General features: G+C 40.3%; 1 protein-coding gene across 1 annotated transcript in view; it reads left to right on the forward strand.

Moving 5' to 3' along the window:
- Positions 1–11,982: 11,982 nt before the first annotated feature.
- The window catches only part of NALF1 (NALCN channel auxiliary factor 1), a 444,365-nt gene continuing 439,543 nt past the window's right edge, over positions 11,983–16,804 (forward strand). Inside the window, exon 1 of the mRNA XM_052664393.1 lies at positions 11,983–13,662. Within this exon, the coding sequence (XP_052520353.1) occupies positions 12,865–13,662 (798 nt within the window). The 5' untranslated portion in view covers positions 11,983–12,864. The remainder of the gene's footprint in view (positions 13,663–16,804) is intronic.

The following is a 16,804-nucleotide window of genomic DNA, read 5'->3' on the forward strand; positions in this document are numbered from 1 at the left end:
TATTTATTTAACAACTGTTTTCTGCATTTGATATTTTGTTCAGGAATTTTATATGGTCAAAAAATGTTTGTTCAGATGGGACACATAATGTGGCTCTTATTCCTGGGTTAAGAGGTTCTTCCAACTAATGTGCTTCTGTATTTCCTATGTCATGATCAATTTCTTGAATGTTTGTTCTGAAAACAAAGTCAGTTAAAAATTTTTAGGAAGCATGCATGAAGCCATAGAAAGAAGTTAATAAGAATTCTGAATAATTGGCTTTGTTTTGCAAAGTAAATTTACTCAGGTGTAACAGAATGTTAGCAAAAGCAATGAAGAGAGGGTGATAATAGGAGATAAAGTATATCAGTAATGTCCAGTAGAGTGAATCAGTCTACATACTGGAACTGTAAACCAATATTTTATTTCTATAGAATAAACACCTTGCTCAAAAAATTGAATTTGAAACCTAGACAAAAACCCAGAATCTTCATCAAAACAAAGAATTTAAAAAAAAAAAAAAAAAAAAAAGAATTAACTTATTTTTGTACCTTATGGCCTCATAAGATCTCTCTCTTCAAATAGCCTTTCTCCCCTGCATTAATTGCATACATTCAGATTTTCATTTAAAAAAAAAGATAAAAAATCCTTTGTATATTATTAGGTCTTGGAACTTCATGCATATTTATTAAATAACATTTGAAACAAACTTGCATTCTGCTTTTCACGAGGAAACTCTTTCATGGAAAGTCTGAAAACATAACTTGTTGGCAGCAAAGCTGTTTAAGTAAGTTAAGTGACAGTGTCACTGTTTGCCTTGCATTGCACTCACTTTCTCCTGGAGAAAGAAGTGATGGGTAATATTTAACAAGCACTGTCAGCAGGAATACCCTAGCATGAAATCTTTTGTTTTCATTAATATTATTTTTAATATCTATGGTAGTTAGAAAGATATTCCAGTGAAAGCTGTAGTCCAAATAAATCTATTTTCATTACACTTCTTATCACTCTTATCATTTCTTATACTACTGTGTGGTAAAAACTTAGCAATAAAAATAAGTTGGCAATTCAGTGATCTGACTTCATTTTCAGAGCATTTTACCAATCATCAGTACTAATTTCACTCAACCTATTTGTAAGGTTCAGAAAAATTCTCAAAGAGGAAAAGACAAATGGAAACCTCATTGTGGTCTTCCAGCATTTGAAGGGAGCACATAAACAGGAGGGGAACAACTATTTACAAGGGTGGATAGTGATAGCACAAGGGTGAATGGGTTAAAACTAAGTCAGGAGAGGTTTAGGTTAGTTATTAGGAGGAAGGTTTTCACACAGGGTGGTGACACACTGGAACAGGTTGCCCAAGGAGGTTGTGGATGCCCCATCCCTGGAGGCATTCAAGGCCAGGCTGAATGTGGCTCTGGGCAGCCTGGTCTGGTGGTTGGCAACCCTACCCAAGGAATGGGGGGTTGAAACTAGATGATCATTGTGGTCCTTTTCAACCCAGGCCATTCTATAATTCTATATGATTCTATTATTCTGTATGATTCTATGACTTGTGAAAAAAAGAATATGACAAACATATTTATGGAAGTGCTGTTCTGTATATTTTTACCCACATTTTGCAGCTTTCTGAAAATATCCATCAATAGTTTAAGCCTTGAATTTGATATTTGGATGATAGAAATCTGTGGATAAAATTAGAATGGACATATGCCAATCATGATTGCACATATTGGTAGGTCTTTGTAGTAAAACAGGGGCTTCAGCACAATGCTTCCGAGTAATTTTTCTAAATAGTTGTATTCTCCAAGAAAATAATAGACTAAAGAGAAAAAGACAGAAATACAGTTATCTTATTAAGAAGAAAGAAAACATAACAAGTTATATAGGCTCAGGCAAGGGAATTAACTTTCTGTAAACGAATGCAGATAGTTTTAATTAATTTCAAAGCTTATACTCTGCTCACCTTGCCAGCTTAGATTTAAGGGAATACTTTGAGAAATATTTACCTGGGCAGATGTTTCACTGAGATATTTGTTTAGAAATACATCCAATAATTATGCAGTCTTTTGGAATCTAATGTTGTTTGGTTTATTTTGTAATTAACAACAACATAATTGAAAATACAATTGTTGAATTTACTAATAATGCTCAAACAGTCTGTGTGCCATCCTCTAAGAAATACTTTTCTATGGAAGGAGAATAGAAAGGCAACCTAAGAAATTCCAATAGCTCCACTGAGGAAAATTATTTGATAATAAAATATCCAAGCTCACATCTATAACACCTTATTTCTTTTATATTTTTAAAAAATATATTTGTACATTAAAATCATATTGTAAGCTTGTTTCTTGCAACATTGAAATAGTGATAGAATTATTTTTTTTCCTGCATACAGAACATACAGAGTGCTTTCTTGGTAGTACCTCTGATTTTGTATTGTTCATATTCAGATGGCTGATTAATTTAGAAACTGAGGGCTACTAAATTATAATCTACTGAGTAAACTTAACTCCATATGAGAAATTCGATTGTGATCTCTAGGATGCTTTTACGTTCTCTTACTCTTTCTGCTGGCTAAAATTAAGTACATTTGGACAATATATGCATAGCATTTATGAAACTATTTTCACAAGAGGAAGTTCCTTTAGCAAACCCTGAAATCAATAAACAGGCAAATCTGGCTTCTCTGCAATGGTTACCTGTGTAGAAAGGAAGAATATCACCAAATACACCTTCAATCTGTGACACCTTTTTTTTTTTTTTTTTTCCTTTGATTCATGGTAACAATAACTACAGGGAGGTAAGTGGTATAAACTGACCTTTGCTCATAGTCAAGAGTAGATTACTTCTCCCATCTGTTCCCAGGGCTTTCTGTATGTGCTTATAATGAACGTATATATTTCATTCTTTATAATGCAAAATTACTAACAGACACAGATAATGCATTAAAAAAATTATATTCATCAGATTGTTTGTGAGGGAGAAAAGGTTGACTCACAGATTTGTACATTAAAAAGGAGCAGAATTCTTAAATACATCTGTAAAACAAGAAGCTTAATTTTCATATCCAAAATGATTTCTATCATAGAATCGTACAATATCATGAGTTGGAACAGATCCATAATGATCATCAAGTACAAAGATAAACATCCATGCTCAGAATCACCCTGAAGGAGCCTTTCCTTTTTCTTCTTGACAACTAGGAGAAAAGCCTCCATTAGACTGAGTGTTACATCATCTAAAGACTAAAAGTTGCCTAGGAAATATAACAAAGACTCTAAACTGAAGTTAAGTAAAGTACATTAGACTGTTTTTGTACCTCAGTGGAATACCATAAACATTTCAGTTATCTAAACATCTAGTAGACTTTTAACATCTGATAAACCTCTCTAAAATTACTAACTTTAAAAATATGGTATGATTTTTGAAGTACTCATTTATTCATCTGCATGTTCAACATCCAAAGTGTAGATAAATTACAAGTAAGAAATCAAACTTCTGTCATAAGGTTACCAAAAATGGCAGATCTTCAAGTCCTAGATCCGCATTTCTAGGTGGTATTTCTTCACTTTAAGTTCTCTAAATAACTGTATATAAAGCAAGATTGATTATCCACCACTCTTGTCCTTCCTTTGAGGCACTTCTTAATCTAGATATGTTGGTTCTCCTTTTAAAACACATTAAGATGGAAGTGTATTTGGTCTTTTGGTAAACTTAAAACCTGTAGACCAAATAATCATTAATTTTTCTTGCTCTGCAACCTCTCAAAATGATGACCAACACAAATTTCACTGTTTTAAACCCAAAAATCTTTTCTGTTTATTCAAGCTAGTCACTGTGGATAGTTCAGAAAGAAATAAAAAAAAATGCATTTTTCATGGCAGTTGATAAATATGGGCATCAGAAACATTCATTCTAGTTAAAAAAAAAAAAAGTAAAAAACAGTAAACTTTTTCCATTTCAAAAGGGTGTCTCTGTGTTTCTCTGCTGTCACTATGAATTGCATTTTCCACAGTAATTACTCTGTAAGTATGTCTTCATGGCAGAGCACTCTCACTCTTCCTGATCTTATCTACTAACCACCATTACAACTTCTCATGATCTTAACTGATTCATCTTGCATATCAAAAGCTTGGTGAGTCTTTTAAAACTGTGCTCTAAGTTCAAAACTTAAACAGCTCCTCCTAAGACTCAGCAGGCAAGGAATAGAAGTTCTCCTGATGACTGATGCAGAAAAGGAGCCTAATTAAAATTATTCTGCGTCTCTACAAAGGAGTCTATCTCACCGACTAAAGATCTTCAGGGAGATTAAGTAGCTTACTTCTCTGTCATGAAGTTAGCTATCTAAAGTACACTGGTGACTCCCTCTTCATTTTGCTTTTTTTTTTTTTTTTTTTTTTTGTGTGTGTGTGTGTACTAAAATGGATTTTGGTCTACAAATCAGGCTTTCAAGGAGTTCTCTCCTATAAATAATTATGAAGAAAGCAAAGAAATACTTTGCAGAGAAATACTGCAAAGAAGCTGAACATGATTGCCTCTCTGAAGTGTTTTCACTCTTACTGTTTCACGAAACCCATGTGCAGCCGAGCCAGCCAACATGATATAAAACGGTGGTCTGTGAACTGTGAGAGTACATTGTCACCTCAACAACACACTGTGTGCTTCCACCGGCTCTGGGCTGGCTATCTTAGTGACATCAAGCAAATTATAGCTGTAATAGCTGCACTTAGAGGCAAAGTCTGTCTGCTTACCCATAGAAAGACTCTAAATATGCTAGGTAACGCTGAAAGCCGTATTTGCTTTTGTGCTATGAGAAGAACCCAGTCCTACACAGACACAGCCAGCAGGCAGAAACTGTCTCCAGAAGCAAAAAGTGAATAATGTGAAATGAAAGAGAAGAAAAATGAACCTCAACTGAATGTAAAAGTTAAATTTAAGACTCAATGCATCTAATTAGGACATTAAAGTACCCACTATGATTGCATTTCCTTTCTCTTTTTCTGACTTCTCCACAGTAAAAAGCATGAAAATAAGCCCTTATTTCCCAGCAATGTAATGTAATGAAAATGATATCACCAAATATCATACAATGCATTTTACTGGAAAACTAGGAAAGCAATACTATTCATTTATTCTAGGATTTCGAATGATCTATTGAGATCCTTTCTTTGGAAAATCTTTATTCACTTTGAGTGAATATCCTCATGTGAATAAATTTAGAAAGGAAGAGCAACCTGATTTGAAACAGTAAAAAATATTCAGAGCAAAATGGGAAGGAGTAATACGTATGTTAACCTATATAGTATCCGATCAGGAGGTTAATTCATTATTTTTATTATGTGAAGCAGTACTTCACAGACAGTAACTAATTTTCCTAGCCTCCCCTGTTTATAAATAGAGGTGCTGAGGAAAAGTGAATGAATGATGATTTTTCATTTCCATCTTAAGAATGGAGATAGGATAATATCTTGGAGTTCTTTCTTTACTTTCATTCTGCACTCAGTTCTCTGAATATCTCACAGTACACATGCAACCACAGTAAAAATGTTTAGAGAACTGTTGGTGATGTTGCAGACAAAAGGAGACATTTGGGGAGTCATCAATACAATTTCAGTCATATTCTTTCTTCACAGGAAAACCCTGGAAGGTAAGGGAGCAGAGAGAGAAAAAAAAGAGGAAGAAAAATAAAAAACACAAAAAGCCAGAACAACACTCTTTTCCTCATTGGTAAGACAGCCACTTGGCAGAAGGCAGTATATTACAATTGTGTGGAAAAGGATACATCTGGGGTCAAAAAATAAGGAATACCAATGCCAATTCATTCAGTCTGCTTTTCTGACAACAACTAAATAAAGTTTCTATGAAAGGAAAAAAAAGTGTTAAAAAGTGTTAACACTTCCATGTAGGGTTTGTTGTTGTTGGTTTTTTTTTCTTTTCAAGAAGAGTACTTTGTGATAGAAAGTCAGGAACCTGGCTGATTAACATAAAACTATTACCTAACCTTTAGCAACCCTAAGGAGGGGTTAGTTAGGCAACAATTTAAACTAGAAGATTTCTTCAATAATCAGTGGAAAGATATGGCAGAGGATGCCTTGCCATACATGAGTACCTGTTTTAGATTTGCCTTAAGGTGGAAAATATTGTGCTCCTGAAATAGCAGTATCTTTTTATTAGGAAGATGCTGAAACAATAAGCTTTGATCAGATGCTTAAGTCTAGATTAACAAAGCTAAATGAGATGAAAGATTCCCAAAAATTATTTATGTATCTCAATATATATGTACAACAACATATGTTCAAAGACAGTAACAGTATTATAAGTAATTAGATATGTTTTTTTTAACAACAGTATTTCTTTTGTTCAAAAGAAATATAGCAGCTTTAGGGCAGAATCTGCTAGATCTCTCTCATGCTTACCCACATTATCAAATGCATTTTAAACTCACACTGTAGACATGACTACTCAAAATGTAAAACTGTTCCCAGACTTTCATATAATCAGTTGAAAAGAGTTTTCTAGGATTACATAGTTTCCGTAAAAGTGGGATCAAATGTGGAATAATAAGAAGGGAGAAGTTTTCTTAGTAACTTACAGTCTTCCTAAATTCAATCCTTCTCTCTTTTCTACATTGTTCATATCATAGACATGCATGGAAAAAAAAAGGGCTGCAAACATCATCACATCAGTACATCACAAAGTAACCCTGTCTGGCTTTCTAATTTAGGCGGATCAAAACTGATCAAAAACATTCTATAGTTGCAAGCTAAAATAGAAAACTAGACTATGAACTGAACAGCAAGGTTACATATGAAAGTACTTTTTTTTTTCCTTTGAGTGAAGGCGAGAATGAAAAAACGAAAACTATTTGGCTGATCAAACAAAACATAAGACTTTCCATCTAGTGCTCACATTTCTTACTTTATTTAAGGAAAAGATAATAAAGGAGTATTTCTGAGAAAAATCAGATATTATCTCCTTGATAGCTCTGGGTTATCTATAAGGCAATGAAGCTGAAAAGGGGGAAAAAATGTCTTCAGTGTCTTTAAAAAAACCAAGCTACAGCATTTATTAGAAAACAGTATAGAATTAGTAAGAGAGGAAAAGAAGGCAAGAATATTTTAAAAGGTGTAATCTACCTTTTGGTGGTTCTCCCAATCCTTTTTCTTCCATCTCCATATGGGGGACCTTTATTCTTCTGTCTGTTTCCTTTCTGCAAGCCTGATTTGAAAACCCATTGCAATCTTTCTCCTGATCTCAGCATGCTTTGGATCAGGCCTTACTCTAATAGGCATAGACTAATTTGAGTGAGACATCTATATTATCTTCCTGCTGCAGTCATGTGCAAAAGTTATATTTCACTTGTTCGATGGTTTTGGTTAATGAAGAATAGCCTCTGCTCATTTCAACTCATGCCCAAATGTACCAGCTGGATTGAGCTCTCATTATAGAGTTGTCATAATAAAGATGACCTACAGTTTTTGTGTGAAAATACTAGACTTCTAGATGCCATATTATCTGTTCACTCTTCTATGGCTTAAAATGTCAATAAACAGAAACATGCTCTCATTCTCTAGCAAGAAGTCTCAACAGACTCAGAGCAAACATCTGCAAGATAATTCAATCAACTAAACGAGATTAACATCTTCCAAATATCTACGGTACAGCATTTTAAACTCCAGTCTGACATATTTTTCCTGGATGACAGCTAATCCTCTGATTTTGTGAGAAAAGTTTTAAAAAATTCAGGCAAAGAGACAAAATTGAAAGTAATGTGGAAATCAGAAATAAGGAGAGTGCAAGAATTAAATCAATATGAACAGGAATTAGTAGTTTCAGTGCCTGCTAACATTAATAAAAATTTCCCAGTGCTTTGGGCAACCAGGCCCAGATGCCAAGAGCTTCTTCACAATAATTTAGCTTTCCAAAAAAATCTGAATGAAAAAGTATAACTTTATGAATGAGGCAGAAAATAAAAAAAGTTCTTCAGTATTGATCACATTATAGAACCAGCATGGATATCATTCTTGTCAATTAACAGATGCAGATAATTAAATCTCTGACTCTCTTCACAGGTAATGGGTAAAATAATACCTAGACACGACTGTAAGAAATTAAAATAAAATAAAAACTATTAAACTCTAAAGATGCTAAAGCACATGTTTGGCCTATCATTTTGCCTACAAATAATTTCCTATGGAATACAAACTGTTTCAAATGTAAAAATAAATAAATTAAATAATGATGTAAGATGAAAAGATGAAGGGCCTGTAAATGTTTGTTTCATATTAGGAGTGCTTGATAGCATTCTAATGCAAGGTTTTAATTGAGGACTTATTAATAATTGCTGCAAAAATTGCACTTACCAGTTGAACCAGACAACTCAAAACAAATTCTACAATTTTGAAAATAGCCTGGCGCAAGATTTTACACATGAAAAAAAGTGCTTTGTAATTAGGAAATATGATTTTTCATAAATAAACAATACAATTATAATACATTACAGAGGCAAGATATTGCTTTCAAGCTTCTTACAAAGCATCTGAAAGACCCATTTATGGTTCTCCAGCTATCACAGTTTTGTACTAAAAAATCATAGAAAAACAAGAGGCTAATGCAGGAAATTGTGGATGCTAGTATGTGTGATGTTAGGCAAATTTTTAAGAACATTTACTTTGAAATATTAAAGCTGCTCATTCTGATGCTTCAGATGCTAATCATCATTCTGATGATTATTACCCATTAAAACATTTGGTCAAGAATTATTTCTGATTGTTAAACTAAAGCATTTGAGAAATTGAGGAAAACACGTGGCACTTAGGTTGAGCAACAGCTTCAAGAACCTTCAATTTTGTGCAAGTTCATTCTGCTAGGCTTTGTCTTCAGTGCTTGATCAATTAACTATCATCTTACATGTCATGAACCAAAGAACTAAAGAGCACTAGAACTGACTGTATTGACCAAAGCATGGCGCTCACTGACACTGCTCTTAGGAGGCCGCTCTGCAGAACACCTGGTGACATGCCAGCTAAAGAGATGGACCTTCATGAATTCTTTGTACTTGCTAAGCTTCAGAACACGTGTAATAAATATTCCCAAGAAAAACTCTGATTTCTATATGAAGTCAGTATTTTGCACCAATGCAGTTTTTCAGAATGAATAATGAATATGGGGACGTACTTGTAATTTTTTAGAAAGTTTGTCCCTTTTCTTCATGTTTATATAATTAATTAGCCTAGTCTAAACAAAATTGTTTTATTTACATCAGATTTGTGATAGCAAAATGTTAAAGGATCTTTGTGAGAAAGCAGCAACAGTATATCCTTCAGATTCTTTCCTCCTCCACACAGTCACTTCATGATTTTCAGATATGGTTTTATAGCCTTATTTTGTTCCCTCGAGCTCCAAGACCTAACACTAAGGGGCACCAGAGAACTGAACTGCATCTGTTCAGATCCATCAGGAACCAGCTGCTGCAACAAACACAGTAAGATTCAGTGTGCTGGGTGGAGAGGGAATGGGGCTTTGGGGGGAATATAACAGATGAGACAAGAGTTCTGCATGACATATCCTCTGTTACAGAAAACAGACTGAAAGAGCAAGGATGCACACATCTCAGAAATGCTGAACATCTTCTCATTGTAGTCTATTGAGGGGTTTTGAAAAAGAACTCTCACTATTTTTCCAGACAAAACTTGGGAAATGTGTGAAAATACTGAGATTTTTCATAGAAGACAAGTATATCTAAAAAATCCTAGCAGATTGGAAGCGTATTTTGTTTGATCCTAGTCAAGTGTAAACAGAGGAGCACAGACTTACACTTGCATTCTCATATTAACTTTCAGATGAAGTCTAGATACCAGTATTTTTTATTACCAATTCTAAAATTCAACTATGGAGATAAAGAGCATTTCTGATTTCCCTGTGGATGGCAAAATTGCCTATTACCCTCTCATTTTCCCAACAGGACACAGGAAAACAATATACATTAAAAAAAAATCAAGCCTATTCGCCAGCTGGGTACTCCAAAACTGACTTCCTTCACCTTGCTTGACTGCCAAATCAAAAATAATCATGCCAGTGCCACATATCTTATACAATGCATTCTGAAAATCTGAAAATGTCAGGTTTCCTGATATCAAAACCTGTTGCTTATTCCAGTTGTTTGTTTGTTTGTTTTTTTCTCTCTTTTTTTTTTTTTTCTGTTTAATTCCTGCTTTTCTACTGAAAAATGTATAAGCAAAGAAGTAAAATACAATTAAATAAATTACACTGTGAATCAGACAACTCACGTTGCTCTGATTAAAAGCTCGATCATGGTCATCTCTCAGAATGGAAAGCATTACAAAAATGCAGTTACACTACAGGGCCCAGTATGTCAAATCATCAGATTCCAAGCTCCAAGACCAAAATTAATAATGTACCATTAGCAGATGGTGAGAGCTGATTGACTGAGAATTGCAAACTGCATTCTGATTGAGCACTGTAGACTTTTTCTTACAATACCAGCATTTATTTCTGTCTTTTTAAATAGTCTATCAAAACAAAATCCACAGTTAACTTCTGCTCAGTGTAGAACTTGACTCATAGATCTTTTAAGGCCAGATGAGACCATTATGATAATGTGCCTTGACCCCCAGCACTACACAGGGCATAAAGCCTCACTCAGCAATTCCTCCCTCGAGTCTACATCTTCTGTTTGTGTTATACCATTTCCTTCTGAAAGGCATCCAACCTTGCTGTATTTCTCAAAGTGATGGAAATTCCAGTACATTCAGTGGTAAACTCACCCCTCGGTTAATGACATCTGCAGCCAGAAAAGTTTCAAGTTTTTTCCTTTTCTGGTCTGGTCTAGTTTCAGATTTAATTTCACAGAACTGGAGAGCCAACAGCTATTAGAAATGATATCACTTTATAGACCATGACCACGTTTGTAAAGGATAAAGCTTTCTTTAACCAAATAACGGGGAAAGCTAGCTTTGGGGGTACAGCATGCACCTTGTTCAAGGACATTAACCAGTTTCAAATGGTCCTTTCCCTCTGGATGGAGAAAACCTCGGGAATGAGGATAGGCATGTCCTCTAAGACTTTCTCCAATCCAATGGAAAAATAAGAACATACATCTTTGTTGTGCTCTGACTAGAAGCGTACATGATGTCTTAAGAGCAAGACCTTGTAACACTAGGCTGGTAGTGGTCTTCATCTGATAACATTCAACCTTTTCTCTTGTCTTGTGACAGATGCAAATGAACCCATTGGTGTTACGTTTAGGTGCCTCAGCAAGCAAGATAAAGGTAATTCAGGGAGTGACCAAATACTATGTTCATTAAAGCAAGAGATTCTACTGGTATGGTCGGGAAGTTAGTGGGATCTCTGCTGTGGGTGTGAGATCACAAGCTGTCTGGCTTTCATCACCCTAGTAAGACAGTTAACCATGTTCTCTGTCTCTCTCTCCAGGCAGTGACATCCAAAAGGCTGGCAGCAAAGACTGGCAGCACTTACTCAGCTCAAGCGTGCCAGACCAGGTTCTACAAAACTTCTCATGTGGGATCAGCTTGGGGTTTATGGACATTTTCCTGCTTACCGACAGGAAGGCAAGGAAGCTATTTTCAGGCATTTTACTGTGGGGCCAAAACCTGCTGGGATCCAGCCCCTGGGGTTTCATGTGTCATTTGTGATTTGCTAGGACCAGGACAGACATGACAGCAGCCATCACCCTGAATGGACATGGCATTTGGGGACACAGGGGAAGGAGACCCTGCAGAGGAGAGAGGGCTGGAGCGTGGATCTGAGCAGTGCCTTCAGCAAAGGGAAGCAGGGAGGTGAGTGGAAGGAGTTACACTGAAGAGGTCCTTTGGAAGGGCCATGTGGTCCCCAGTGCCTCTCCCACCTCCTCCTCCTCCTCAGGCAGGAGGAGGCAGACTTACTGCTGCTGCCAATGCGCCAGGATAGAGAGATCTCGGCGCGGGAGGAGATGACGCAAAAGGCAGAGCTCCCCCCAAAAAAGTGTTTCTCCAGGACGAAGATGGCGGCAACTTAGCCCAAGGGCCCAAGATGCCTGTGGCCATCGGGGGCCCCCAGCCAGGCAGTTCCGCCCCGTGCGCCCGGGGACACCGCGCCCGGCGGCAGCAGCGGCGGCAGCCGCAGCTCATTGTCACCAGCGGCGGCGGCGGCCCCGGCAGCCTCCTCCTCCTCTTCCTCTTCCTCCTCCTCCTCTTCAGCATCCTCGGCAGCGCTCCGGGAGCCCTGCAGCAGCGTCTCTCCAGTTAGAGCGGAGGGGGGAAAGGAGAAAGCGGGGACGGAGACAGCGGTGCAGCATCTGTGCCGCGGCTTGGGGCTGAGGAAGAGGAGCGGCGGCGGCGGCGGGGAGGAAGAGGAGACGAGGAGCCCTCCCGGAGCCGTCCGTCGGCAGCGGGGGACGCGGCATGCGGCTGTCCGGGGGCAGCGGGCTTTTCTCGGGAGGGAGATGGAGAGCTGCGCTCTGACCATGCCTGGGTGAGAGGGGAAAGGACCAGTCGCTCAGCCCCGCCGCCACCAACTACCACCACCACCACCACCATCTCCTCTCCCTCCTCTCTCTGCGTTACCGCTCTCGCTTTCTCCGCGGCACCCCGCGGTGGATGGACTGGGGCTGCTTCGTGTGGCGAGACCAAGGCTGAGCCGCCGGCCGACCCAGACGCTATCTCAGAGGAAGAAAAAGAAGAAGAAAGAAGAGGGAGAAAGAGAGAGAGGGGGAGAGTGGAAGAGGGAGCGAGCGAGCGAGCGAGCGAGCAAAGGAAGACAGGCAAGAAAATCCCCCCAATCTTTTAAGTCAATGCATATTGTGGTGACACCGGCAAAGGAGCCCTCACGGTGGAGTCGGCCAGGGCTGTGCGTTCCCAAAATATGACCAGGGGTGCTTGGATGTGCAGTCGGCAGTATGACGACGGCTTAAAAATCTGGTTCGCATCCCGGGAGAACGAGAAACCCTTCGCGGATTCAGAGAGGGCTCAGAAATGGCGACTGTCCCTGGCATCGCTCTTGTTTTTCACGGTCCTGCTCTCTGATCACTTGTGGTTCTGCGCCGAGGCCAAATTCACGGGCACCGGAGAGAAGGAACAGCCGCCGCCCGACAAGCCGGAGCCCGCGGAGCCGGAGCTGCCGCCGGGCATGGGGGAACCGTCACCCCCCGCGCCCCGGCTCCTCACCCCCCCCGAGCCCTCCCTCCCTCCCTCCCCCGGCAGCGGCGGCGGCGGAGGCAGCGAGCCCCGGCACGGCGAGGCTGCCTTCCTGGGGAACTCCACCGCCGCGCCCCCGGAGACGTGCCCCCCGCCGGGCCGCTCGTCCGGGCGCTGCTTCAGCGTGGGGGACGCCGAGGCGGTGTGCCGGCGGCGGGGAGACCCGGGGCGGCCGCGGGGCGCGGGGCAGAGCCCGGCGCCCGTCTGGGAACTGACGGATTTTTACCTTTCCTTTTGTAATTCCTACACACTTTGGGAGTTGTTCGCCGGGTTGTCCAATCCGGACACTTTGAACTGCAGTCTGGATGTGGTGCTGAGGGGGGGAGGCTCCTGCAGCCAGTGCGTCCAGGCTTACCAGCGCTACGACCAGCACGCTCAGGAGAAATACGAAGAGTTTGAGGTTATGCTCCAGAAGTATTTACAGTCGGATGAGTACTCGGTGAAATCGTGTCCTGAGGATTGTAAGGTAGGAGCCCCTGCTGTGTTTCCTGTCCCTCGGTGGCGGGCTGCCGGGGTGCCTTCCGTCTGCGCGTGTCGCGCCTCCCTCCGCGCGTTGCGCTGTGCTGTGCGGGAGCTCCGCTCTGGGGATGCTCGGGGTGAGCCTGGCGTCGGCGGCCGCTGTCCGCGGGTGGGATCAGCTGGGGACGCTGCGCAGAGCCCCCGGGTGGGCACTGCTGTAAGGGAGGCAGGCAGAGGGGGAATGTTAAAAAAATAAAAGAGTGATTCTTGGTCCTCTGGGAGTGCAGAGCTGGATTTCCCCCTCGTCATGAATATGCGATTGGCTCCGTCTCGGCTGCCGGCTAGCAGCGGGCTGGGATGCAGCTTGGCGGCAGGCAGCGACGGGGTCTGCATGCCGATGAGCGCGGCCCGAGACGGCAGCCAGGGTCGGTGGGGGGCGCGGGGTATCCGGGCTCTGTGTTTTGCCCGAAGGACGGGCGACCGGCCTCTGGCTGCGGCTGCGGGCTGCGGGTCTGTTCCTGTCTGCGTTTGGCCCGGTGGAGCGGGGACGGGATCTCTGCCTCCAGGTGCTCGGCTGCGTCTGTGGAGAGGGAAGGGCTCGAGAAGGAGGTGGCTGTGTGCGGGGAGTGTTGTAATCCTTGGCTGGGAAGTGATGGTGACCCTTGTCTGGTGATGGCATCTCTTTAGGACTCGGTCGTTGGCTTTGGGGCCAGAAGTGAGCGTTCAGATGTCCAAAGAGGTTTTTGGTTTCCTCTGCTGGAAGGCAGGGTCCCACTTTGGTTCTTTGGAGTTGTTCTCTTATCTGTACTTCTGCACAAGATTAGTTGGCCTAACTCTCAAGACAGGAGAGGACGAGAAAAAAGTGTTAACGTTTGCACTTTAAATAATTATCTGCATACTATTTTCCCTGTTCGTGTATTTACTGAGTGCCAGGCCAGGTGAATGTTTTCTACCCTGTACTGGATTAACTGGATTAACTCACTGCATTAACCAATCTGAATCAATCCTGCTTTAGCAGTGGAGCACAACAGTGCATACAAATCCCTGTGCTGAGCAGAAGGCCTAGCAATGGATCAGTGCTCCGGTACTTCAGCAGGGCCTTCTGAAATCTCTTAATGGTGACAGCACATCCCCAAAGCATCCTACCCATCTTCAGGTAGTGTACTTTACACATATTTGCCTGAAAAATCATTTCCCAGCCCCTCCAGAAGCTGAAATGTCCTGTTATCTCATTGGGTAAAACAAGAAAGTTTCCTTCCCCCCCCCCCATTTAACCTGGCAAAATGAAGTAGTTTCATTAGTAATTTTGACTCCACTGTTTCTGGAGTCAAGTATGTTTTATACACTCAGTTACAGGTGGTGCAAATATATTTCCAGAGTGAATCATTTAAGTAAAAAAGCGTAAACTGGATAAATAAAAAGCGTGTCAAATATAAATAGATGTCTACTGCTGTGAGGACATCTTTGCCATTTCAGTAACTCCTTAACCTAGAAATTGACCTACTGCTTTCGGCTGCCAAATGAATCTTCAGGATAGAAGTGATTTTCTTTCATATTGCTATCTAATCAGGCTGAACTTTACCACAAATGGTGCTTTCAGTCTGCAATATATCGTGATATAAAAGATACTGAAAGTGCACGCAGTAACAAGCATACAAATATTAATTCCATTTTGGAGACCGAATGAAGATAAATCCTTTTTTAAGCATGGACCAGTAGCTGTTGAAATAAAATGCTTACATGAGATATACAAGCAAACTAAACATAGTGCCAATGATAGACCTTCAGTTCTGAATGCTAGACTTGTCAGTTGATGGAATTGTGTCCTGAGAATCTGGCCAACCAATCTGTGTTAAAAACCGAGATATTCCGGACGGAAAATAATGTTATTAATAATAGCAATGAGAAAAGGGTGCAACTTCGTGTTTTGTAGACTTGCGTGGCGCGGGCCGGGCGCGGGGAGGCCTCTGTCCGTGGTGCTGCAAGGCAGCGCCCGCAGCTGGAGGCTGTTGGAGCCGAGCCGGGCTGCGGGGAGCCGCTCTGTGCCACGTGCGCCCCGAGTTGGTGCTGCAGGTCCCTTTTTGGTTCACTCTGGTCGCTGATGAAGCTGAGTGTTTAGCGGGCCCAGTGCTCTGCTAGCCACGTGCTTTGATGTTCTTGTACGTGATCTGCTCTGAAGTGTGTGCAGGTGAAGATAGAAACTTGTGGTGACTGGTGAAATAAAATGGTCATTGCTATGTTTCACTGGACTTACTGGTGTTCTATACATATTATATCTAATACATTCAATCAGGACATAGTTTCTTTCTTTCTTTCTTTCTTTCTTTCTTTCTTTCTTTCTTTCTTTCTTTCTTTCTTTCTTTCTTTCTTTCTTTCTTTCTTTCTTTCTTTCTTTCTCTCTCTCTCTTTCTCTCTCTCTCTCTTTCTTTTTCTCTTTTCTTTTTCTGTACCTAAATATTAATTTTTAGAGCATTGGAGACCTACATACTTTCTAGCATAAGAATCAGCATTTATGTGTAGAAAATATCTTGACATCTAATTATGCACTTGAGGTACACATTATTTGATTGTTTTATGTGGTGAGCTGCTTTTTATCTTCTATTAAACAAAAAATTAAGAATACTGACTTTACTCTGTTATCATATATGTAAGCACTGGCTTAGTAAAATAAGAAGCTTATTTAATAACATGTTTATATTTAAGAGATCATTATTATTGTAGGAGAGCTGCTTCATTCACAGAAGAATAGAGCTTTTCACCTAGGTGACTAGTTATACCTGATGACAAGATAAATAAAATTTACACCGGATACCAGTCAGCCTGAAACTTTTATTCAAGTATTGCTTTCCCTTTTCCCCATCTCCCCTCACCTTCATCAATGTCAATTCTCAAAGTAAATAGTCTGGCAAGTTATGTCATTTAATTACATAATTTTGGTTATAGAAAACAGTTCATATAAAAATAACTTTTATGTACATTTCTAGAACTTCAGCTCTGTATTGTTATTCCTTTACCTGAGACCATAAGAAAAAACTTAAAATACTCTGTGTTCCACTACATGCCTCCTAGTCCCTGAAGAGGATTTTAAATGAAGTGTTTTGCATTGCAGAAAGTTATTTTCAGTCAGGAGTCATTTAAGTTATCGGTTC

This window comes from Tympanuchus pallidicinctus, unplaced genomic scaffold (assembly GCF_026119805.1).
Source record: "Tympanuchus pallidicinctus isolate F22 unplaced genomic scaffold, pur_lepc_1.0 scaffold6, whole genome shotgun sequence".
NCBI lineage: Eukaryota > Metazoa > Chordata > Aves > Galliformes > Phasianidae > Tympanuchus > Tympanuchus pallidicinctus.